The sequence below is a fragment of the Dunckerocampus dactyliophorus genome, chromosome 10 (genome assembly GCF_027744805.1).
Source record: "Dunckerocampus dactyliophorus isolate RoL2022-P2 chromosome 10, RoL_Ddac_1.1, whole genome shotgun sequence".
NCBI classification, from domain to species: Eukaryota; Metazoa; Chordata; class Actinopteri; order Syngnathiformes; family Syngnathidae; genus Dunckerocampus; species Dunckerocampus dactyliophorus.
Window position 1 is genome coordinate 9,816,916 of NC_072828.1, and position 27,085 is coordinate 9,844,000.

The 27,085-nt window shown below is 40.7% G+C and overlaps 1 protein-coding gene across 5 annotated transcripts in view; it reads left to right on the forward strand.

Moving 5' to 3' along the window:
* The window catches only part of ralgps2 (Ral GEF with PH domain and SH3 binding motif 2), an 89,457-nt gene that overhangs the window by 4,551 nt on the left and 57,821 nt on the right, over positions 1-27,085 (forward strand). For 4 of the 5 annotated variants that reach the window (XM_054790490.1, XM_054790493.1, XM_054790491.1 and 1 more), the window contains exons 2-5: positions 19,131-19,260; positions 22,290-22,421; positions 22,606-22,713; positions 23,690-23,740. In XM_054790490.1, coding sequence (XP_054646465.1) covers positions 22,362-22,421; positions 22,606-22,713; positions 23,690-23,740 — 219 coding nt within the window. In that variant the 5' untranslated portion in view covers positions 19,131-19,260; positions 22,290-22,361. Of the gene's footprint in view, positions 1-19,130; positions 19,261-22,289; positions 22,422-22,605; positions 22,714-23,689; positions 23,741-27,085 lie in introns of those variants that run through there. The other variant, XM_054790495.1, reaches the window with a different exon arrangement.

Below are 27,085 nucleotides of genomic sequence, written 5' to 3' on the forward strand. Positions count from 1 at the left end.
ACGGCCGATTGATCGGTGCATGCTTAACGCGTACTAAACTGACACAGTCTACGCTTCTTGGTGGAATCCGATGTCCATGTTAAGCCACCTGCTGTAAGGTTTGTGTGCTCCCTGAAGGTGTCACAAGGTCATAGGTCAAAGATGAATTCAGGTGCGAAGCACATAGCTTTTTTTTTTTTAACAGCATACAGAATGCCGGCTATGAGCATTCCATACAAAGAGATGATGTAATGGGGCATTTGCTTCCCATATCTGGAATCATCTGATAGGTGCAAATTTTACCTGTGCTCCAGAGATTTGTTGTGTAGATTCAAGGCAGTAAAATCTCTGCTTACATTCACAAGCCCACTGCTGACCTGATACATAAACAGACAAATGCCGCTCCCTTTCTACTTCACCCTGCTCTACATGCATTCTCTGATCTGAATTCCCGGCATCAAGTGCTAGAGACGAGGCTTCATAGTTTGGAACACGCAGCTTCGTCTAATCTAAAAATCTTGAGTGTCCTGGCTCAACCTTGCCTATGTCATGGAAACTTGTGAAATCTCTTCGAAACCCAACCAAAGATAATACATCCGATACGGACAAACGTGATCATAAAGCTCTCTTTGCTCTCTCTCTTTTTTTTTTTGCTCCAGCTGGCCATCTTTATTCCTTTTAGGTTCCAAGTAAACAGTGTATAGAGACGGGGCTTTATCCAGCCCCGCTTTTTATACTGCGGTCCGTCCTTTTTTTTTTTTTTTTTACTGTTTTCTAATCCTGCTGTTCCTTCTATTTAATTAAACACAATTATTCAAATTATTAACAATTATTCACAATCATCCAAAAACTCAATGTAGTTTTGTGCGACTGAGACTACCCGTCCCCTTTTGTCCTTTTGTTTGGCAAATGTAGAGCTTTTGCATGCTAGCAAACACTCGTACTTATATGCTTACAGTACACATAACAATACATCCAGCTGTTAAACAGTTTTACGGTGTCGCCGGTCCTGACATGTAACACAGTGAATTACTAGTTTCCACACAAAGGGTTGCTTAAATCCAGATGTAAATAGTGACAATCATTGCTCAAATATGTACATTAAAGCACAGGAAACACGTCTGAACTCTTCCTGCCAGATTTGCTGCTGTAGCATGCAGCTCTTATGTTCAGTAGGCAATGATAGTAACTCTGCAGTAATGGCTATCACTAGCCATGGGCCGATTATCAATTTCAAGGTATACCACGGTATAAAAAAGTCACAGTTAAAAAAAACAAATTTTTTCCCTCATACTGTTGCTGTGGTATGATAGTGGAGGTCCAGATCAACCACTATGTGGAAATACTTTGTCTCGTCCTGTGTTATTCCTTGCAGTTAGAACTGGGCTGTTGAAACCACAGGTATGTGCTGTGTTGCCAAAAATCGGCATAGACTAGCACCGGAGTTAGCTGTCTTGTTAGCACTGAGCGACACGCTGTTGTTGCTGTTGTTGGCATTGACGGTCGACATATTACTCACGTCGAGGGTCACCAAATGTGAAAATGTGATTCAGAATGAGACGTGTCGAGGATAAGTGGTATAAATGCTCTCCACTGAACAACAAGCAACAACCACTTAACGTCTCAGTTGCAAACAATCATCACATGACCCGGAGGCGGAAGTTTGTGAAATAGCGTGACCTGCACATTCACCACCATGACATAATAACGTAACTCTTTTTTTAACACTTGCATTTATTTGAATTTTGCTCTTTTTATTTTTTATTTTTACTACGAAAATATTTGTGTTGTGACTTCAGTTGCAGGATTAGCTACAGTAGACTGCATTGTGCTTGCACTGTGGTGAAAGGGCTAAAAACTATATACCTTTTTTTTGTCATCTAATGTTTGCCAATGCGTATACAGTTATTTTCAGTATGAAGGAAGACTGTAATTTGTTTTTAGTATGTGCTTTACACATATTCTAAATACACTGCTTGCTGCAGGAGGTGTAATAAGTTTATCAACAAAGTCCATAACTGCTGAATTAAGGTAGTAATGTAAATGTGGAAAAAATCCCAAAGTTTATAAGGTGAACCCATTTTGGGCAAAAGACGTCTCGTGAGACTCTCGTGAGCTACGCTCTCTATTCTTTTGGCTGCATTTGTTGATAGCCTTCTGACATGGATCACGGATTGGAACTACCCTTAAGTGGTATCAGAAATTTCCGATACGTGAATTCCACTGATATCTGAACCCAAAGCGATACTGGATCAGAAAGATTAGATTAATTTAGATTAACTGTTTGTTTTGTACCCACCGAAGTATACGACTGATGGCAGTTAGGAAATGTGTGATGATGACAATACAGTAGAACAGGAAAGGAAATTGAGACCGTTGAGCAACATAAGTGGTACTATCCTTCCTGGCATATAATAAAGACACAATAGTAACAAGGCTTAATGTAAATTGTCCTCGCTGGTGCATGATAATAGTGAATAATAACATTTTTATTTGCAATTAAAAACAACAAATAAAATATTGCGTACAACTATAAAAAAGATTAATAGTATCTCACCATCTTTATGTCAGTGAATATTAGTCATTGAGTACACATTTCCCCGTCCAGCCTACTAAGCGCAACCTTGCTTAAGTCAGTGCTATTTTGGCAGTAATAAATAAGAAAGAACATTGTGCTTGTTGTGAGTCACAAAAGAGGATGAGGGTGAGTACTTCTTTTTGCACTTGTAAGACGGCCAATAATTTTTCTGATGGCGACAGTTTGACCCCGGGGCAGATTGTTTCACTTTGCATTATTTCCAATGCAGTTGTGGGAGGTTTGTTCTACTGTAAAGCTTTGGCTGAGTCCCCTCCCCCCAATCCCATATAGTTTTCTTTGTTTCACTATGAGAATCTAAAGTGGGAAAAGCTCGAGGGATGTTTTGAGAAGGGGGTGTGACATTGCTGCAGGAAACAATGTCTTTCCTATTTTTAGTCAACAGACAAACGTTTGGCCGCACATGCCTCCTGCCTGTACTTGTCTCTAGAGGCCGGAACAGCGCATCGTCATGCACACGCCCAGTCCTTTTTGTGTGTGTGCGTGTGCGTGTACGTGTGCGTGCGCGTGCGCACACCCATAGAGTTTGTGGCCCCTGGCTGTGGCGCTCGGCGGGAGAGAACGATGAGAAAGGGGGTGCAAGGGCCTCATTTGGGGGGAAGAAGTAGAAGGAGGGGGAGGGGGCAAGTTGAAGCCATACAGCTGTTTCTCTGCAAGTCTCAGCTGTTGCACCTCTTCCATTTGATACACACACACATGCACGCCAACACACACTCGTCGCTGGTAGAGCACAGTGTGTAACATTGTTCAGCCTTGTGAGAGGCACATGAAAGAAACAATCTTTCATAGCTGCTGTCTGATGGGACGAGAGGGAAAGGAAACTCCCCATCCAAAAAGCAAGTGAGGCCGCCATGGCTGCATTAGGAAAAAGCTCCGGTTTCTTCACTGTCTCCCTGTCGCCTCGTTTTCGCCGCAAAGGGTGCAGTTTTACTTCCTCTCAGAATTTCACCACACTTTCCGCCTTTTCTCCTTCCTGTATCTTTTGTTGTTCTCTCTTGAACTAAGGAGGCGTGGGTGTCTGTTCTCCCGTTTGACATTTGACCTAGTGAAGTCAACCTCAGTTAGCAAACAAGTGTGCATATGCAAGAGCACACGATAGATGATGCATCTCGCTCGTGACTCGGCTACACCCTCCCGGGGTGCTGCCTTTTGTTGTTTGAAGTTGTAATTTTGCGTTTTATTGGGCCCTGGAGACGATGAGGGCGCGGCGATGCCATGTTAGAGGAAGTCATGCATGCTGTAGTCCTCAGTATGAGTGTGCGTGCGTGTGTGTGCGCGTTAAAATACGGGAGGCTCGTGATCTCGGTATTGCTCTGTTAAGTAGTTCAAAGTGATTCCAGATCAAAAGCTAACCTCAAGAAAGTAATGATGCGTCTACATCACACGGTTATATTCACAACCATCACCTTTTATCAAAGAAATTAATGGAAAGACTCCAAAATAATCAAGTTGTGCCATATACTGTAATTCATGCAGTAGCTCCTCCCGCTGCACACAAGACATATGGCATGTATGGACAGAAATGACACACTGTTGTGTAAATAAGATATGAATAAAATTAGGTTTTTGAAAAATATATTACTTATTCAATCCCAGCCATTTTAGACTATTTTGACCGATCTTTCACGGCACACAGAATATTGTGTTCTATAGCTATAGAAACATGAACATACCAAAAGAAAGATTAGACTTCCATCTTTCATCAGAAAAATATGTTTGTATCTTAACTTTTTCCGTTCTTTAGTAATCAGTAGTAGAACATAGGTAAGTTTCAGGAAAATACAAGTTCCCAACAAAAAAAAGGAGAAAACCAGCTTTTTGTGAAAAGATACATTTCAAGCATAACTTTCACTTGGACATAAATATTTTTTGTTTTTGTGACAGCTCAAATATCTAAACAACTATATCACAAAATTATTTATTTACAAATATAACACCAACTGTTTACAATTTTCACATTTGGAACAGAACTACGTGTGTGCGCGCGAGTGTTTGTGCATGCGTTAAAATTTCTCGTTTAGAGAAAAGCTGTCTCGCGGGAACAGTCATCCAGAAATCTATCAGACTGGTTTACACACACTATAAACCTTGCAATCCAACCTACCCCGGTGTTCCCAGCATCACTCGCCACTCAGCGGATGCTTTTTTAAAAAAAATTGGAGTTCAATAGCTGCAGCAGTGTTCATGTCCAAGCACAAGCTGTAGTAATTGTACATTTGATCAAAATTAATATTTGTCAGATCAAAATTCAATCACTGCATATGACTTCTATCAAAACATGCAAAATTGTTTTGTGACAAATAAAAATAAATAAAGTCAGTTTGTCAGTTCTATATTTTGTCATTGTAGTTTTCTTAAAAGTAATGCTAAAATATCATCTCATCTCGTTCTTGAGAAACAAATGCCGAGTATCTGACACCCCTTGTAAAGTACCTTCACTGTAGTGTGCTGAAAAAGGTGTGAAATGAATATATATTTCCAAGCCTACCGTTGGGCTTGCTTCTAAACACACGTTTTTGGCTGCTGCATTATTTATTGAAGTATCTGAGCTGAGTAGGCCAACTTAAATGAGGACAGTTCCTCGCTGGTAGGACGTGAAAGGCACTGCTGATACCACTTGTTCCCTGTATGGGACTTGATGGTTTGTGTACAGAAATGTATGCATATTGTTCTACGAGAACAAATCTTTTTTGGGAATTTTGATTGGACAGTTCACTTTGCACTTTTTGCGACTGGATTACTACAAATGATTGCTTTGTTTTATCAGGTCTATGTAAGTTTAGCCATTCTTCAAATTATAAGGATTGGCAGGTTGAAGCATGCCATGCCTCTAAAATGAGTGTCTTATTCAAGAGCCCGAGGGCCCCCTTGATACCTGGGAAAAGCTGAGTGTCTGTTAGGTTAGAGTAACTGGGAAAGAGGTCAAAGAATAAGCACATTTCAATGGCTTTCTTGATATGGTAAAAGTAAGGAGGTTCTTTTGATGGGATATACTGTATCTGGGTTCAGTTTTTTGGCTAAGAGAGCCATGAAAGTCGCATTTTTTAAATGATATTTTTGTGAGCGCCATATAATATTTTTTAACATTGACTACAACTAAATGTTGCATTTTTAAGCAAGACCAACAATTTTAGCATATAATAAGTGTCTGAATGTATTCCTTTTAATAACATTGTTATACTGACGCTATCCAATAATAAATAGAATGCTTCTTACCATTAATGTGACATCTGGTGCTGTATGGTTTTGCACCATACGCCGTATCTTTCTTTCTTTTCGCCATCTCCTTCGTCAGAAGGTTTGGGTCTGCAGAATTAGCTAGCTGATTATTTGAATAAAGGAGGGAAGTTTACTTCTTGGTATCTCAATGATCTGGGTAGGCTACCACTGTATCCAGTAATAATCAAGTTTTGGTGTCTGACCCGCAAACTATCAGAAGGACAGCTGGCATTGGCTCTAGCCACCTGCATTGCGGTAGAAAATGGATGGATGGATTCAAATGCATGAGAAAGTTTTATATTTTGAATGTTATTTTTAACTGATTTCTGTAATGTTTTACTTTAAATTGTCAGCGAAATGTCTGAGAGCCAGATACAGTCATCAAAAGAGCCACGTCTGGCTCCTGAGCCATAGGTTCCATACTCCTGGTATATATGTTGGACTGTTATTGGACAGCTCATGTTAGCTCCTCAAAGCAGAGGAAACATATCCCACCTGTGGACAAATTGGTCCTTATGGGCCAACCTGCTGTCTCCAGCGACTCATTTCCCCCATAGATCAGGCATGTCCGTAGTCCTGCCCCGGGACCAGTTGTGGTCTACAGTTTTTTTTTGTTGTTTTTTGTTTGTCTATGGCATATTATAGCTATTTGCTTTGTTACCTACAACACAAAGCTAAGATTTAGGCTTTTTTTGTCTTTACTATAACTCCATAAAATATTTTAACCTACATTGCATTGGTTTTAGCATGTACACTAATAAGTAAACAGAAGGTGTCGTTTATTATCTGTATCACTGACAGCTGTTTCTAATGTATTATTTTAGCAATATTAAAAAAATTCTTTTTTTCCTTTTTTTAAAACAAAAATATTTTTTTCTGTAGAAAAAATAGCTCTACAGTGTTTTTCCAAAATGTCTTAGCTACATAAAAGAATAATATTAGCAATTACTAGGGATGCTCCGATTGATCGGCCACCGATCAGTATCAGTCGATTTCCGTTAAGAAGCATGCGATCAGCATATCCCGATAAATGCCTTTAAACGCCAATCACAAAATCCGATCACCTTTGGCTCGCACTATTATTGCTGCCTGTAGCAAGTATACCTAATGTTGCGGCTAGTGAGTGTCAGCCACTACAATGTTTTTGCTGCAGCGTGTTGACATTCGTCAGTCCTCAGAGACTCATAGAGGAAGACATAGAGTTCTTATCAGTTTCCTCTAAACACTCTGGCTGCCCCGCATTGTTTCCATGCCCTTTCCTTGTAAACCGTCCATGCAGTGAATGACCACAGAGATCAGTGTTGCCGCCAGCGCCACACTTCCTTCACTTCCTCTCTCTGTTTCTTTTTCCTTCATTCATCCGTCAGCACGGTCTAGTCACATTGGTCTTCAGCACGAGTAGACTTGAAATTGGGTTCGCTGCCTGCCCACCAATTGGGCTACAAATCAAACAACTAGCGCTGTGCCACATGCCACAGCTTACAAGCTTGGCATTGCAGCTTGTTTTTTGATTTATTTGTTCTATGCAAACCGGTTATTGTTATCAGGGCATGGAGTTTATGTGTTGTTATCTTGTTGTTGGACTGGACTAGCCTCTTGTACTATTGCACAATGTAGAGATCTGTGTTGCAAGAGTCTCTCAGTCTTTGGAGGATGTGCCAGGAGAAAAGACAGAGGCGTGGACGGGCCTGAGAAAAAGCTCTAATTATCAAACCAGAGATCAGGAGGGACGAGAGAGAGAGAGAGAGAGAGAGAGAGAGGAGGCAGGAGGGAGGAGGAAGAAGGGGAGACATGCCTCTATAAAAAGCATAATGACACCCCACGGTGCAAACTGCTGCCATGATACAGATTTAGAAGCAGCAGAATTGTACCAAACCGGGTGGATTTTATACAGTTGACTCCAGCCTATGTTTAAATTTTCATCCTTTTGTGGCTCACTTTTGTGACAGCTCAAATATGTAAACTATACTACAACATAAACCACACAAAGTTGGATTTTTTTTTTTTACATCAAAATAACAATTTATTTACAAATGCAACACCATGAACTACAGTATTTACAATTTTCACATTTGGAACTGAACTATGTGTGCATGTGTGTACTCCACGCTCTCCCACTTCCGCCTTCCTGTCATGTGTGATTCATCCGTCTACATGATCACTGCTGAGCTCTTATCTAATGCACTTCTGCCATCTAGTGGCCGTTTTTATGGCTTAAAATTGCTCTGAAGTCAAATGTATTAGTGGTGAGTTGCGTCATCACCTCTTTTAGCCTCTCTCGCAAAAAATACGTAAAGGACGTATAAATGCATTGTTGGAATAGGGCATTCGGGTTTATAAAAACGTGTAACTACATGTTTGGTGTTGAATGAGAAGTGTAAATTGTAAAATTACTTTTTCAAGAGAACATAAATCACTGGGGGAAACTTGCAGAGAATGCGACGCCTTCTTAAAGGAGACTTTCTATGTGAGTACGTTGGTGGAGCTCTAGCAGGACTTTCAGGAGAATGTATCTGGGTTCCAGGTGAGAGAGCAACCCGGTGTCTTCCACCGCTGACGAAGGATTCCACTACGAGATCGGGCCAATCCGATTGCTATATAATGTTTGTAACTTTGGGCCACACTCCAACATGGTAGGTGCGGTAATGTGCCTCAAAGCTGGTTGCCACTTCCTTCCACCCGCAAGAAGAAGAAAACGCAACACCGACATGCAGACGTGTCTGCAGTGTACCGTAGTGAAGTTTGTTTCACTTTGGACATTGGATATTCGGCTCCGTAGCTACAGCGGTAGTTCGCCCCTCACTGTGCCTGGACTGCTGTGTGAATGCTGCTCTAACTGCTAGTTGTTTATACAAGAGACTACTATTGCATGAAGAGAGATTGTTTAAAAAAAAAAGTAATATATTCTAAATCACACCACAAAGTGATGTATAACCATGTAAAATGATTAGTCCTACCCTAAAAGTGTGCCCATTTTCCCCAATGTTATCTTTTATAATTCTAATTATCCTAATTGCAACTTTATTGTTTTATCATAATATTATTATTTTTACTAAATAACATATTTTTTCTTTCATATTTGAAGTATGTGCTACTAAAATGACATTTTTTCTCTTCAGAATATTTTGATTTCATTCTTGTAAAATTACAGCTGTTTTTTTTCTATTTCTACTGTTCTTTTTTTTTTATTTGACAACAATTTCAAATTTCTTCTTGTAAATTTTCTTTTCATAACTATGACTTTATTCCCACAATATTATGATGTCATAACAGTATGATTAATTTAAAAAAATATATTTCTATTTCAACTTTATGCTACTAAAATTAAGTTATTTTTACTCATAATATTACGGTGTTATTCGTGTAAAATTGCGACTTTTTCTATCTAGATTATAACTTTTTTTCTCTTAATATTTGGACTTTACTCTTGTAAAATTACTGAGTTTTCCGTATCTTTTCATTTTTTTGTTTTTTTCATTTTGTGTTTTATTTTGCTTGTTAAATTATGTTTTTAGAATGTGCCATGGGCCAATAAAAAAAAATACAGCAGTCCGTAAATGGCCTCCAGGCCGCACTTTTGACACCACTGTACTACACTAATGTGGGACATGTGAGACTTACAGTCGTGTGAAAAAGTGTTTGTGTTGCTGTTGCATGACCTTTTATAAAGGCGTTACATGCTGGAAAACCTTCCAATGTGGCTGAATTACAACAATTCTGCAAAAAATGAGTGGGCCAACAAATTCCTCAACAGCGCTGTAAAAAGACTCATTGCAAGTTATCACAAACACTTGATTGCAGTTGTTGCTGCTAAGGGTGGCCCAACCAGTTATTAGGTTTAGGGGGCAATCACTTTTCACACAGGACCATGTAGGTTTGGATTTTTTCTCCCTTAATAATAAAAACTTTAATTTAAAAACTGCATTTTTGTTCAGTTGTGTTGTCATTGACTAATAATTAAATTGGTTTGATCGGAAACATTTACGTGTGACAAACATGCAAATAATAACCAATCAGGAAGGGGGCAAACACTTTTTCACATTGTACAGCTGGTGACAAATAATAGAGTATGGGACCTTTTTAATGGACAGCAGTGTCCATTAGAACTTACAGTGACAGTAAGTAAAAAGGTGCGGATGTTTTTTTTACACATGCTTCCAAAAAAAGACCAAGGCTAAGAATACACTTCCTTTGTTACAACATACCTCTTCCTTTGGGTGTGTGTGTGTGTGTGTGTGTGTGTGTGTGTAAAATTACTATGCTATGCATGCATGCGGATCTTGTTTTGTCTGGCAGCAGCGATGAGACTCCATGCATTTGAAAAGCGTGCCGCAAATGCACTGAAGTCAGGATGGCAAAGTGGGTCAGTGTGTTGTCGCTGTGCACTGGAGAGATGTGACAGCCCATTAAGCTGCTGTGCCCTCGTCTTTCTCCTCCTTAGCATGAATCCCGTCTGTAATTATCCTGTACACACTGGCCAATGAAGTCGTTACTACTTCCACCAAGGGCGTTATAATTCTATCTGTGCATTAGTTTTGTTGTTGGTTAGTGGAGCAGAGATGCTTTCTAGTTAAATTACCAGCGTGAACAGTGGTGCTTCCTTAATGACAGTTGTCACGCTTTGAGCATCCCGAGGAGAGCACTATTGATCTTGGCTGATCAGACACTCTCTAATAACCTGCACACACAGCATGTGGCTGCATGCCACAGCCGTTCAATACACACTGCTTGTACTCACAGGGTGGCTATAAAAGCCGAGGTGTGTGGCGGTGCCTGCAGAGGACCTGCGGTGCGTTCGAGTGTCTAGTGCTGCTGTGATTACGTTGACAATGCGAGACCTTTTCTCTTTATCTTAGTCCTCCGTCAACTGTAAAACCTGAAAAAAGAGGTGACATATTAAACCATTTCTTACCAGTTGTAAATATGTTTCAGAGGTCCCACAGTAGTGTGTTTTTGTAGGACTAGCCTTGATGCTGGAATTTAGGTTGTTTCAATGTAGGTCTGGATGTCGTTTACATATTATCGGATGCCGGTGACAAATCTGTACTTTTGAAAAGGTTCAGGTGCTTAACAGTGTCTGAATCAATACTTTAAAAAAGGAAAACTTTTGTCCAAATTTTGTCGAAAAAGGCTTTTTTATTTTTACAGAATTTTGCCAAATGCAGTAATTTTAAATACTTCGATAATACAGTCATCCCACGCTCCATCGTGGTTCGAACATCGCTCCCTCAATCATTGTGTTTTTTCATTAATTAATTCATTAACAATTAATGAATGAATGAATTAATTAATTAATGGCCGCTGTTTCGTGGTTGACTACAGCCTGTTGTTTCTTCATAAAATGCCCATCTAAGAAAATGTTGCGTATTCTTGGCCCAAATTACGCGTTTTCAAGCATAAAAAGGTTCTAAATGAACGAAAATACAAATACAGTTTAAGGCAATACAAGACATGAATGAACGGTATTCTACACTGGCCATTAGGTGTCACTAGTAACATGCACCAGACTTGATCGCCAACATAAGGCTTTTTATTGTTTTGTAATTATTTGTCTCACAACAGGCACAAGAAAAAAAAATATTAATAGCAGTAATACTAATAGTAGTAATAATAGTTGTAGTAATAATAGTCATAATAATTATAGTCATTGTCATAATAATAACACAGGCTACTGTGGTGGCTGTACTCCAGCTAAAGCTCAACTCAGAATCCCCGATGTCACTTCCTGTCCACACGCCCGGAAGACATTTTTTGAAACACACTCGAGCACAAGTCTTATTTATGTCTCAAATGGCTTTTTTTCTTTCATTATATTTAATATATTGGGCAATACGAATGCAACGTTTAGGGCGGTGTACCTAAGTGTAAGACGCTACCAACATGGCTGAGTGTAAACTCCGACCCGCACCCGCTGGATTTAAAGCGAGCGTCTGGAAGCACTTTGGCTTTCACGTGGTTGAAGGTAAAAAATGAGCTAGACAAGAGCCAGACAATATGCAAGCTTTGTTATACAAGCTTAAAATATTTTGGGAACACGACAAATATGAGAAACCTTATAGCACGTTTCCACCCGACCCAGGAGGAAAAACAGCCAGCTGAAGTTGCTGCCAACCAGAGAACCACCGAGAAGGTGATAACTTATTTTTCACCCAACTCTGAACAGGCAAAGCGAATCACAAAGTCAATCGCAACTTTTACTGTGAAGCATTTGTAGCCGTATTTGATTGTTGAGAAGCAGGGCTTTCGCGTTTTGTTGCGCACTTTGGAACCCAGATCCAACGTCCCATCGCAACGTTATGTCACTGACACCGCAATTGTGAATACGTTTTTTTTGGTTACTCATAAAATACTGACGTCTGCAAGCATTATTCTTCTTTGAGAGCCGCGGAGTGGCGGTCACAGTGGAAAAGGGGTAAGAGTGTCTTTCCAAGAAGCGCTATAGTTTACTTTATCCATATAAACTGTAACATTGCACTTGTTCAACGAAATAGATACTATGTCACGTATAACAACATAACATTAAGGAGTGGGACAGGAGGACACAAATGTTAGCAACACTAGCATAATTATGTGAGCTATAGTGCTAACTGTGCGGTCATATTTTAACAGTAACATCATGCTAGGTTAGCCTATTCGCTGAAGACAAATGATCAAACTTACAGCTCCCACGGAGCTGGAGCTGACTGACGGATAGTTGGCAGAGCTGCAAGATTTGTAGCAAAGCCTTCTTTTTGGAATTCTCAAGTAATTTCTGTAGCCTTGTGGATCTTCATTGTGAATTTTTGTTAATAGGTTATCATAATGCCCAAAGCGAAGTCTTCTACAGTAGTCGGCAATTGCTGTCCCACACTGTCCGTGCCTCCTTTTTCGTAGTTGTGCCTCCTTCCTGCTCTCTCCACATTTTCTTTTTGCAACTGCGAGACAACATAGACTTACCTTTCTCTTCTCTTCTTGTAATTCTGTCATTTCTTCTCTGGAATTCAACATCTTGTATGTACCTTGCAAATGAGGACTTAATGAAGCTAGGGGTGATGCCAGCTGTTGCGTGGTGTCATGCCGGACCCAATGGGACCGGATACGGGAAGTGGTGGTGACAATGCATACTCATGCGGGAACAATGCACGCCACACGTAGTATTGTGCACGAGACGTAAACAGTACTTGACAAGGTGTAAGGAAGTTGTGCGGGAGCGTGGTCATTTCATGCCAATCTGTGGTCAGAATTGCGTGCGAAGTACATAATTTATGCGTAAACAGAACGCAAACAGTGCGCAAATTAGTCTTCATGCTTTTCAGGTGTGCCATAAATAAATAAATGACATGCATTGCCACAGAACATTGCGGGACATCCATCCATCCATTTTCTATGCCGCTTCTCCTCATTAGGGTAGCGGGGGCATGCTGGAGCCTATCCCAGCTGACCTTGGGCGACAGGCGGGGTACACCCTGGACTGGTCGCCAGCCAATTGCAGGGCACATAATGTATAGACAAACAACCAATCACACTCACATTCATACCTATGGACAATTTAGAGTCACCAATTAACCTAACATGCATGTTTTTAGAATGTGGGAGGAAACCGGAGTACCCGGAGAAAACCCACGCACCCACGGGGAGAACATGCAAACTCCACACACAAGTTTCACAAGTGAGAATCGAACCCAAGTCTTCCCGATCTCCAGATTGTGACTGTGTGGCCAACATGCTAACCACTAGACTCAATTGCGGGACAATGCAGAGGCAAAATGCATGCAAGCGTAAACTAGGGCCCGAACGATTTATCGGCGGGACGATTAATCTGACGTATCACTGATTAATTTCCCCCCCCACTTTTTAACGTTTGCTTGAGAATTAATTTTTTTTTAGCTGTTTGCAAATACTCAGTGGCTGCAGATATTACTTTTCAATAGCTAGTAAATATGACTAATTGGTATTGGTTAGATGTTTTTGTGAATAAGCAGTGGTTCCCAAACGTTTTACATTCGCGTACCCCTTCAGACATTTGACTTGAAGCCATGTACCGCCTACTGCTGCACACTTGAAAAACATAAACCATTTTTTCATTACATGAAATTGAAATATTAAACATGATGAATTGGTTAATTAATTTTATAGCAAGTAATTCTGCTTCAAAAATTTGTATTGTGCATGGTCAAATTTTGATAAAAGTTTTACATAAGCACTATAAATAGATAAGATATGAATTTGTCTTGGAGATGAATAAACTAAGTATTCGTCCTGCATATCTTTTATTTCAGCCGGATGTCGGGATCCTTCCCTTTTGAATGGGTTGAATTTGATCTTCTCTGTTGACCACTTGCAATTGCTATGATTTAAATCTGCATATTAATTTGATACCAAATTGAAAGGGAAAGTTGAACAAACATGATAAAGCAGTATCCAAAGTACACAAATACGTACAAACAGCGATAAAGCCTCATTTTCAGGGGAATGTCTACTTTGTCATCCTGACACGCACATACAGTACATTGACAGGTTTTCACAGTGCAGGGATTGGAACACCAATATGAGTTAAACCTTCAAGATTAAACACTCTTAATACACAGCATAATCATTAAACTAACTTACTTATTCATATAACTCGCATAGAACAATGAGGAACTTCATGCCGGGTCTCCTTCCTTCTTTCTGCTATGACGGTGCGCTCTGTGCTATGAGGCGTCCATGTACCCTCATAATTGTGAGTGTTAGGCGCTAATTGTTTTTCATTTTTATTTACGTACCCCCAATGACAATTGGCATACCTCTGGGGGTACGTGTACCCCACTTTGGGAACCTAGGATGTACGGCATATATCCTGTGTATATCTATTCTCTTATTTCATTTATCAGCCAATATATCGGTTATCAGGCGATATATCGGCCCCTTTTTTCAGCCCCCATTATCGGTATCTGCATATGCCCCCAAAATCCCATATTTGTCTGGCTCTAGTGTAAACACTGCTTAAAATTTGCATAATAGAATGGTTTACAGAGAATTGTCTCTTTTCTTATAGGCTTGTGCTTCCAGTTTTATACCAGTCAACAGTTTTATACCAGTCGATATACCAGTCTGTCGCTGTATCTTTCACTCTCCCATGGAGTCATATGCTTGAGTAGGAAAAAGCACAATTTCCTATTGCGTGTGTCCCGACACAACTATGCCATGACGACGGTGACAAAATCGCACCCAATGTGAGGTGTTGGCGTGTTAGTGCAGCTGCCCTTTTGCAACTCTCGCCGCGAGCATTGAGTAAGGGGGACACTTTGCGGATACGGAGCACAGAAGTGGGAGCAAATTTGAAAGGCGACACTCACAGGGCCCGCTAGGTGTGAAAGAGACACCTTCAGCGACGGGCAATGTCTGAACCTGATTCACAGTTTGTGACCTTTCGCTGGAAGGGATGCATACCCACCCACATACACATCTTATGTTTGCTCATGCGTGGACTTGGAATGGTGATGTGGTAGTCATAAACGTTCATACTGTGCAGAAGTAAATGGGATTAGGGCTGCTGGGTTGTGTCTTTGAATGATGACTGACACATGACTGCGATTTATTGCCCTGCTTTTTATAGCTACCTTGGAATTATAATACAATAAAGTGTGATGCTAGATAATAATTAGCTAGTGGTGTAAGACCTACTTTTTCTTATGAAGGTAGTGCTTGTTCGAAGAACTGTAATATGTATTACGTTGCCTTGCTTTTATTTGAAAACTACCCTTAGTCTGCAGTATCATAATAAGGTTTGGGTCGTCACCCTTTTTTTTATTTGACAAGTCTACTGCTCCTCAACCATCGACCACTAAAGTGTGAAAATTTGTCAAAACGTGTCCCCCTACTGTGTTGCCAGCAAGCAGCAAGAATAGCATTGTGAACGGTTGGCTCTGGAATGCGTTGTCACATGCACACGTATGCAGTGTGTTTGACGATAATGCACAAGCACACACTTGTAATACACGTTGACGGAGTCTGCCGGAGAGGCTGCAAACTCTCTTTGTCAGTGCCTGCAGTGTGTGAATGTCAAATAGCAGCCTGGCAGTCCAGAGAGGTCTGATTCAACAGGGCACCGTGCATGGAGTTACTTTCAACATGAGGCGAACAACAGCTTGTTTCCGTATGACTTACTTCCTACTAGTTAAGAATTCGGTAGCTTGCAGGGGTTGTATATTTTAGTAATTGGGGCAAAATGAGGTGGGGTGAGTATTATGTGGGTTTTGACTTTGTGGCTTGTTCTGATTATTGTCTCTTTGTATTGATATTCTTTGATAAAACATTTATCAAAGAATGACAGAAATTATGACATTTATCACGTATAACTAACGAGGAGTGATGGCATTACAGCCATTCTATGACTCTGTTGATTTGTGCACGTTTTAGTGTCTGTGTTCGTAAAAATTGCCTGACTGATTGTTGGGAGGGGGCGGGCTAGTGTTGGTGATGACATTCTGCCACGATTGAGTGGTCCGTTGTGGAAATACTTCTCAACACAAACGTTCCTCGTTCTCATGGTGAGAGCATTTCATTCACTCAATTTCATGTCCATTTCCGCGAGAATCCGCGTTGAACACGTTTTTATTGGCCGATTCTGGAAGGGCCCTAGATATCTGGTGATACAGGAGCTCTGGTTGCTTTAATATGCAACCATGCCAAAAGAATATCAGCAAATGTACCTAGAACACTATCAGTGAATGTGATGTCTCTACACATGCAGCGCCACACACACACACACACACACACACACACACACACACACGCACTCAGTCTGACGCATTCACTGCTTCAGACAGTCGGACAACACAGCACTCCTAACATGGCTTCACTTTAGGGTCACTACTTTATCATTATTGTTGATTTAAGATGAGGCTGTATGATATTGTAGCGATCGGAAAGCTTTATGTTGTGTAGATGTCCGACTGTTTTGTATGGCTATGAACTCATCTGCAATGCATGCGTGGTAGCATTCACTGATGCTCTTTTGACTACATTTGCTGACAACATCAAAGCTCAAACATGGCTCATGAATGGGAAATCGAAAATCGCTGGTACCCCATATCCATACTGGATTGGTTTAGCGCTGTCTACCCCAACCATCCCCCAGTCTTGCGAAACTGCAGCAGGTAGAGGTTTCTATTGATTTTTGAGTTAGTGGCTAACTTTATTCTTATACTTGTGTGACAGTTGAAAATATTTTTAAAATACACGCAAGGCGATGCATTACAGTAATCCCTCGTTTATTGTGGTTAATTGATTCCAGACTGGACCGTGATAAGTGAATTGCCGCGAAGCAGTAGTCCTTATTTATAAATATTTTCATAGTTATTGCATAGAAAACCTGTTGACGGCCTTCTAAATACATTTTTTTAAACATTATTAGAGACATTTGCACATGAAATGACACCCCTGTAGTCACCTAGATAATCAGAGAGATACTTGTAGGGGAGTAGAATTGATGGCGGACAGGAAGTGACATCAGGGGTTCAGAGTTTAGTTTTAGCTTGTTGTGGGCAATAACCGCAACAGTCACCCGTGTCATTATTAGGTTTATTATCATTATTAGTCGCACGGTGAATGAGTGGTTAACATGTTGGCCACACAGTCAGGCGTTCGGGAAGACCTGGGTTCGAATCTCCGTTGGGCATCTCTGTGTGGAGTTTGCATGTTCTCCCCGTGCGTGTATGGGGTTTCTCCCACATTACAAAAACATGCATGTTTCTTGGCAACTATTGCCAATGTTATGAATGCGAGCATGAATCATTGTTTGTCTATATGTGCCCTGCGACCAGTCCAGGGTGTGCCCCGCCTCTTGCCCGAAGTCAGCTGGGATAGGCTCCAGCATACCCCCGCGACCCTAATTAGGATAAGCAGCATAGAAAATGGATGGGTGGGTTATCATTGTTATGTTATTATTATTGTGCCTGTTGTGAGATCATTTAAAACTGCAATAAAAGCTGGTTGTTCAAGTCTGGTGCTTCGGTTCCTGTCTCACCAAAGAATTACTGACACCTAGTGACCAATGTAGAATAATACATTCACAATTTGGTGGTGTTAATGGCTTAAACTGTACTGTATTTGTATATCAGTTCAATTAGCCATTTTTATGATTGAAAATGCTTAATTTGAGGAAAAATTATGTGCAATTTGCTTAAATATGCATTTTTTTTTAAAGTTATAATAGGCCATGGTCAACCATGAAACAGCAGTCATTTATTAATGAATTGTTTCAACAACTGCAATAGAGTTAGGGAGCGATGTACGAACAGCAGTGTCGCGAGGGACGACTCCATTATGACCTCCTCATTCGTCATTAAAGTTAACATTGTTTTGTCTTTTCCAAGTATTAATATGAATTGTTTTTACAACTTGCAAGGCAGTTAAGAAGAAAAAAGATTGCCTGTACAGTTAATGAAGGTTTTCAGCTTGGCTCTGAAACAGATGAATTCACGCTCTCATCATTTTGTGTGGGAGGAATTGTTTTTAAGGACCCACTTTTGTTCATTGGCTGCATGCAAAACGATGCAGACATGTCGAAGAACAGTGTATCCCCTCACAGACTTTGATTCCATGTTCATTATGAAAGGTGAGCTTCTATTGACACCACAGGTTCTCCTCCATTCCATTCCAGAGTACATTGACTTGAAATGCCTCAGAAGACGGGGGTGACTTATCTCCATGGATCTTTTTGAAGGTTTAAAGCTGGAGCTGTGTGGGTGTTAGAAGGAGCTGTTGTGTTTGTCCCGGATGGCAGCTAAGACGGAGAACATTGTGACTAAACAGTAGACAAGCAGAAACAAGCTTCAGTCATTAGATGTTGACACAGTGTGCCAGTCTGTGCCTGACAATGACACCTACATCATATACTGTATTCCACAAAATATCTGCTGGCTCTATTCCTGTGTTTTTCGCGTTGGTTTTAACAATGTACGACGTGATCTTTAAAAGAAAGTCAATGCGGGAGGGTCAGCATTTAAAGTGGTTTAAAGTTGACATTGCCCTGCAGAAATCTTAATCCTGTGTTTGTTCTGTTCATGAGCTTTGTACCCCCCACTACCACTATCCGCCGTGATAACAACCTGAATTGGATGAGAGAGTCTTTACCCCCAGCTGATGTCCAAAGACCTGCCAGCATGCAGCATTTGTCTGCAGCTGACCCCCCCCCCCCCCCCCCCCCCGCCCCGCCCCCGGAATTCAGGCCAACATGGTTGTTTCTTTTGAGTTGGGAGACACCTAGTGTCCGCTAAGAGATATGTACTACTACACTACTACACTACTACACATTGTCTGCAGTCATATGATGCCTGCCAACATCTGCAATTAAATGCTTTCTTGTTTGCAGGAACGTCCAGCTGGCAGGCAGCTTCCAAGTGAGTTGTGGGACTTGATATACAACGACGAAGAAGACAGTGACAAACAGCAAGAGACTAAAAACTCACCTCCAGCACCATGCTCATCTGACACACATAGCGGTAAGCGTGCACCACCTGTGATTTGCGGTAGCTGGCGGGCAGTAAACTAACGTTGTGAAGCCATGCTGCCATTGTAATTGTGTTTGCACTGAAACGGCGGATCAGCACCAATGTTTGCTTCACATGCACACAAAAACAAATAATGTAATGGTATACATGCCTTTAACTAATGTGAGTATACTTGTAAACACACATGGGCTGTTGCTTCCTGCTCTGTTGAACCATCGGGGTGGAATTTGACATGTGATAGTGTGGTTATCTTTGTGTGGCTTGACAGGCTGTCGCTGAAGCACAGGCATGAAAGATGTCCTTAGGATTCTGTCCCCATTTGGTGTTTAAATACTCATTTGGCAATAAAGGTGTTTCCTATGAAGAAAGCAACATTTCAATACAATTAGTAAAAAACACAGTTACATTTCAATGAGTTTATCAATAAAGTTCTTCTTTTCATAATACTTGACGTCCAAGTATAGTGGAACCTCCTAAAAAAGTCCCAAAACACCCCTAAAGTAGTATATTTCATAACTCCACCAACATTTTCGCAAATACAGTCGCCCCTCGCAACATCGTGGTTTGAATATCACACCCTCATTCTATTGCAATTTTTAACAAGGTAATTCATGAATAAATGATTGCTGTTAAGCAAATTATACTCATAGTTGACCTAAGTTAAGCATTTTCAAGCATAAAACTGCCTAAATTGACAAAGTATATGACCTAAAATACACATAAAGAAGAAGCATTGTAATTGTGAATGTAGTATTCTACATTGGTCACTAGGTGTTGGTGTTCGGTGAGACAAGGGCCACGTGATCGCCAGAAAAGGCATTTATTTCAAGTTTAAAATATCTCACAACATGCACAATAATAATAACATAATAATCATAATAACACGGGTTTCTGTTGTGTACACAACCCACGACAAGCTAAAACTCAACTCTGAACCTCCGACGTCACTTGTCACTTGTCTTCTACACACGTCGCGCGAGATGTCTGCGTACCTCACGGCATCTCGTGTTGCTTTTTCTTTGGCTTTTTTCTGACCTTTATCCCAAAAGAAGGAGCAGCTTCAACAAGGGATGTTAAGGGAAAAAGAACATACACAGGAAGTCACATGAAGTTGTCAAAAGTTGTGGTAGACGTTTACCGCTTTACATTTACCATTAACTGTGATTAACTTCTTTTTACACTTGTGTGGCAGTGAAGAATGTTATAAAGTGGCATTGTGTGAGAGCATATGGATGACTTGGTATGCCACGCAACACACTATCATAATTTATCAAAGCAGAGGCTGATTGATGGAAAATAACCAAAATCTTATACTAGGGATGCTCCGATCAGGGTTTTGTGCTGCCGATACCGATACAGATACCGATCGCATAGATGAAGTGTAAATGTTTAAATGTACTATTGGATATATGAGGGGTCACCAAGATTTTTTTTTTTGTGAGAGCTACTTTTACAAAATGAAAATGGCCAAGAGCTACACAAATTTTTTGCAACATTTATTTTCATAGCTTATTTCAACCCACACAAAGCGAGTATGCTTGTTTTACCAGAACATTAACAAAATGCTGGCATCCACAACTCGCATTATGTATTTCAGAATGCATTTCTTTTTAGTGTTCTCACATTAACTGAAAACCTGAATAAAAGGCAGGCTTGCAGGCGTGGTCGTGGTAGGCTCACGTTGGTGACCCCTGGGCTACATGATATGAAAGGGGAACCATAAAATTTAGACAAAACATATTTGACTTATTTTTTCAAAATCACTGGTGAAATTTAGAGGATCAAACGCCTTCATTAAGGAGAATTTGGATGCGAGATCAGCTTGATTGCACTCTGGCAGGACCTCCAGGCAGTCTTATGAATCCAACCACTTTTCGGGCTATCCGCCTTATGGGCACCACACATGGGAGGCGACCGGCAGCTGCGCTAGGTCGGCCTTGTCGCTGGTGCGTGGCGGGCTGTGCGAGCGGGAGGCAGCGGGCAGCTGTGGCCGGCTGCACCGGTGGGCGATGCGTTCACATCCAGAGTGAATTGTCAACACCAGCTGTTTTTCCTCATCTGAACTACTTTGATATCCCCAAATTCCTTCTACATCTGACAGCCAATGTAAACCGTGGGAGACTCGTACAATTTGCTCTGGATGTGGGTGTGTCTCTCTCCAGTGTGGCTGATCGCAGCCGCTCGTCGCCTTCCGTGTGCGTAGTTTGCTGCGTGCTGGCAGTGGGGTTTGCCGGTCGCGGCTGTTTGTCGCCTCCCGCACACACGGGCACATTAGCCGCCGCCTGACAGACAATCACATCGCGAGCCTCGATAACTCACCACACACTGTCAAGTGCCCGCCCCCCAAATGCCAACAACGTGCCACCCCGGCGAGACATTTTCTGTGGCATGTTTTGCAGGGTGCAAAACTTATATCACTCTCACAACGACAGGTAAGTCCCACACAGCAGCCATGCTTGTTTTGGCTTTGTGAAGTGAAAGTGGGCAGGAGGATGCTGCAGTGGGGCTGGAGCTGATTGGCGGATGTGATCAGCGTTATAACGCAAGTATCAGCATATGCCGATACTGTGCTTTTCACGGAAATCAGACGATACTGATCGGCGGCCGATCGATCGAAGCCCCCCTATTTTATACTGATGACAGTAGAAACTAATGGGAGCATATTCTAATGGAACCACAAGTCGGTCATGTGGTTGTACTCCTGCATGTACTGTAAGCCAATTTAGTCTCTTCTTAATCTCCCTCTCCTATGTCCTTACCTGTGTGATGTAATCAACTGTGAAAGTGTCCATATGTTGTTCGCAGATCTCTTAAAACCTCTGAACTCAGTTGGTGCTCTCACAACCTCCCAATTTCAATAACCTAATCTTCTTGGGGAGAATTCAGGTTTGTTGATGATGTCTCTTTTGTGAGTCACTAGGTGCTGCTGTTACACTGCCAGGTCTCTCTGGCCCGTATGCGGGTGAGCAGGTATCCTGGATGTTGCTGAATTGATTGTGTTGTGTGGCTGCGATTTGCAGGGCAGGGCGGGCTTTGCTGCAGCTGGAGATGATGAACAGCGCTCTCCTGCGTTAGAGCTGGATGGTGTGGGAATGATGGACTTCCCAAATGGCCAATCAAGCCTCGCCCTGACTGCTGTGACGACCTCTGAGGTGAGACCATGGAGTCTATTATGAACACTAAACTACTACCAAGCACAATTAGGCCCATTTTAATGCTTTTACACAAGAAATGAAGCCATTAATTGCCCAGATTTTCACCTTAAACACACTTGAATTCTTTTAGTACCTCAGTTATTGCACTCTATGATAAAACTGTGTGTTAATCTTCTTCCAGAGGAGCAGCAGCTCAGAATCTCTCAGTGATAAGGCTTCGTCCGAGCTGAAGAAGAGCTTTGATGCTGTTGTCTTCGATGTGCTGAAGGTCACACCAGAAGAATATGCTGTAAGTGTGTGTGTGTGTGTGTGTGTGTGTGTGTGTGTGTGTGTTTCTGGCTGTCCTCGTCTGACTAACCTGCGCGTGTTTTACTAGTGCGAGCACAAATGTGATGTGCTGACCAAAGGTGGAATCATGACAGTGGGAGGGGAACGATGTCAGAATGAGGAGATTTAATAGTGCAAATTCTTAACAAGCAAGATCACACTTCTATTAAACGGGAATGACCTTGCAAAAAAAAGGAGAAACAAAATTACTGCGCTGTGAGAGTGCATACAGTATCTGTTGTGCCCTGTCCCAACCACAAGAGGGCTCTCTCTACGTTCTATGACAGGGGTGGCCAAACATTTTCTACCTAGGACCATACTGATTTTTTAAACCTACCCATGTAGATATGTTAAGCTGTTTTTTTTTAATACTTGAAGAAAAAAAAACAGTCTTCAGCCTTGTGTGATCAGTGACAAAATGTATTATTAGTATGAACCTTACATTACACTTTTTTGCTTTTTTACTTCTTGTACTTTTTTTCCCGTAATATTATTACTTTATTCTCAGTATAGTTTTTTATTATAACTTTTTCCAACCTAATTTTCAAAATATTGCAACTTTATTCTTTAATTTGTTTGTTCCTCATAATGTTACGACTTAATAAAAAAATTCCAGATTTTAGTTTTTAATATTTCAACTTCATGCATTTTTTTCTCTTAATGTTATGACTTTATTCTCCTTATAGGTTGGCTTTATTCTCATAGAATTACTGCGCTTTTTTTCCATTTTTGCTCGGTTTTGTTTAGTTTAATTATGTTTTTAGAATGTGCCGAGGGCCAATAAAAATACTGTAACGGGCCTTAAAGTTCCCCCGGGCCACAGTGTGAACACCCCTTTTCTATGCCTTTAACAGATGTTATGAAATTATTGAATGCCATGGATACCAACACCAGTGTGGTACAATAAACATTGAAACAGTTTTTTTTGTCTCCTCCAGGGCCAGATTACGCTCATGGACGCTCCTGTGTTCAAAGCCATCCAGCCGGAGGTGAGCTAACGTTGCATTATTATTATTATTATTATTTTTTTTTTTTTTTACAAAGACAAGGGTTGATAGCATTTTTTGCATATCATTTCAGATGCGTTTAGCATGTGATTACCTGTATTTATCACTTGGAGAGTATGCTGCAACACATGTGCAATGTAACCTCAAATCTAAAGGTTGTATCATTTGAAAACTGACTGACATTTTCACAAGATTTTAGCTCTTATTTTGTGGCGCCACCTCAGAAGGTCAATAAATATAAAAACATACGGATTTGGTAAGGTCTACTTCAAAAACTGTGTTTTTTTTTTGTTTTACTTTTTGTAACTGCAAACAAACTTGACTGGAGGGCCACTTTGATGTCCTCTGTGGGCCAGAGTGATACAATTAGGGCTGCTCTTCACGATACCTGAATTTGGATATCTGCCAATATTGATACAGTTCTGATGTCATTGCTATGTTTGCTTTAATATGCAACCTCACCAAAAAAATATCAGCAAATGTAGCTAGAAGATCAGCAAACGCAGCAGTCTCCACACACACAGCCACACACACGCATTAGGAGTGGAAATCTCTGTCCACCTCACGTTTCGATGCGATTGCGAGGAGGCCTACGATGCGATGGTAAAACGATTATCGATGCATCTTTTTTTTGGGATCAATAGTTTGTCAGCTTTTTCATGCATTTTTTTCTATATACAATTTTTTTACTCACTGTGTGCTACTAAAACAAAGCATATTTGTAATGATTCACAATTATAATTAACATGAAACAGATTAATTTACTTCCATTGTCTTTTAATAATTGGAAGGTTACATCTACCAACACAATTTCTCATTGCACAGAACCAGCAGGAAAAATAAAGTGCACCAGTAGCAGCAATTAACAAACGTCAGCATATTCCGAGTAACCAACATAAAATAAAACAACATAGCATAAAAATTTCCCATTATTCACAAATAAATAATAGACGTCTGAATTCAAGCTAAAATCCCGAGCATAGAGTGTCTGGCAAAATAATATTTTTGCTGTATAGCAAAGTAAAAAACAGCTTTCATACAAAATATAGATTTCTGTACCAGCGGCTCTCATGCGACAATAATGCTTGCAGACGTCAGTATTTTATGAGTAACCAAAAAAAACTAGGCTGCCCTTATTCACAGTTGCATTGTCAGTGAAATAACATCATAACACCAAATAACACGATCTGGGTTCCAATGTGCACAACAAAACGTGACAGCCCTGCTTCTCAACAATCGAATACGGCCACAAATCCTTTGTAATAAAAGATGCGAATGACTTTGTGATTCGCTTTGCCTTTTCCGAGTTGGGTGGAAAATTTGTTATCACCTGCTCGATGGTTCTCTGGTTGGCAGCAACTTCAGCTGGCTGTTTTTCCTCCTGGTTCGGGTGGAAACGTGCTATGCGGTTTCTCATATTTGTCGTATTCCCCAAATATTTTAAGCTTGTATGACAAAGCTTGCATATTGTCTGGCACTTAAATTAGCTGCATCATTGTTTAAGCCGCAGGTCTCAAAGTGTGTGGAAAAAAGTAATGGTAATTATAACCTGTGTACAACCATTAAGGTTTCACCGTATATACAGTATATGTGATGCCTTCATTAAGATTTGCACCTTCTATTAGTCTCCATTGGCCCCCCCTTTGACAGCTGTGATGACACAGCGTTAAAAGTCGCTTGCTGTGTTGTTTTAAATGCAGCATTGAGTCCATTGTGGTGTGCAACAGCCTGACTCCCATCACTGTTCAGTGAACATCAGTGTTTGAGCACAAGTCATATAAAGGGTATGATTGCTCCAACCTAGACGACAGAGTGAGACATGCTCCACGTAAGGGAAATCTTTCACCGGAACCATGTGGGCCAGGTTCAGGCCGAGGCCACTGCGGGATTTGTCAGCGCAGACTTGTCCCAGGCCGCCCCCACCCACCGCCGCCCCCACTGGTCGGCTTAACTGACTCACCGTGTGTGGTTTACCAGTCCAAGCTTGCATTGGAAGGCTGCAGCAGCCTTAGAGGAGAGAGTGGAGGGTACACTGCATACACAGTGAAACTGGCAGCATTGTAGCAGGGACACGAGTGGGAGTGAAGTAGCTTCTCCTCCTCTCTGCACACTTGATGCTAAAAGCTACTTGAAAGGAGCTCTGCTCTTATTTTCCACTGCTTGTCACTTGCCATGTCTTCCCTGCAGTCATATAATGCATAAACCAGGTATATGTGCATGCTTCAGTAGGAAAATATTAAATAACTGATTGTGTAATATTTGTTTACTCAGCACCCATTAAATGGCATACAAGAGCAGTGGGTGGCATACAGTATACTCCACTAGCTTATAGTTCACTTGCAAATGGGGAATGATAAGGGATTCAACAGTCATCCTATCATTGTGCATTTTATGATACAGGGTTGTTTTCTTTTGGATAAGGAGGACAACGGGGACACGGGAAAGAATCTCTTGGAGAAGAGATGAGAGGGACTCACTGTTTGGACGGTGTAAATTAAGTTTCACGCATTGCTGCGCTCTTTCCACAAGATATCAGATCAGACATTTTGATGTGCTTGCATACCAGTGAAAATGATCCACAGGATTTATTCAAAGTGCTCCTTCCCTGTGGTCTAGCTTATAATTATTAAACAATGTTTTTATTGGCTTTTGTTGGGAGGAGAATCACATCTGTGTAATGATAGCTAACTTACACTAAGTTTGACCCTTTGACTGTTATTGCTCTGTAGTAAAAATTAGTTTTCTGTCGGGATGGACATAATAAGAATACAGTAATCCCTTGTTTATTGTGGTTAATTGGTTCAAGACTTCAACCAAAAGGGAATTTCCGTGAAGTAGGATTCCTTCTTGGTAAATTGAATATTTTTGTAGTTCTGGCATAGAATACCTGTTTACAGTCTTCTGAATACGTTTTTAACGTTATTAGAGCCATATAAACATGACATGACATCAGGGGTTCAGAGTTGATTATTTTTGCTATAGTATTATTATTATTATTATTATTATTATTATTATTATTATTATTATTATTGTGTTGTAGTTTTTATTATTATTATCATTATTATTATTACTGTTACTATTACTATTATTATTATTATTGTGCCTGTTGTGAGATAAATTAAACCTGCAATCTCAATTGCCTCAGTTGTGATCTCTTGAGCAATTACTGACACCTAGTGACCAATGTAGAATACTACATTTACAAGTTGGTGGTCTTAATAGCTTATACTGTATTTGTATTTTAGTTTATTTACCCATTTCATGCTTAAATGCTTAATTTGGGCAAAAAATACATACAATTTGTTTAAATATGCATATTTTCTGACT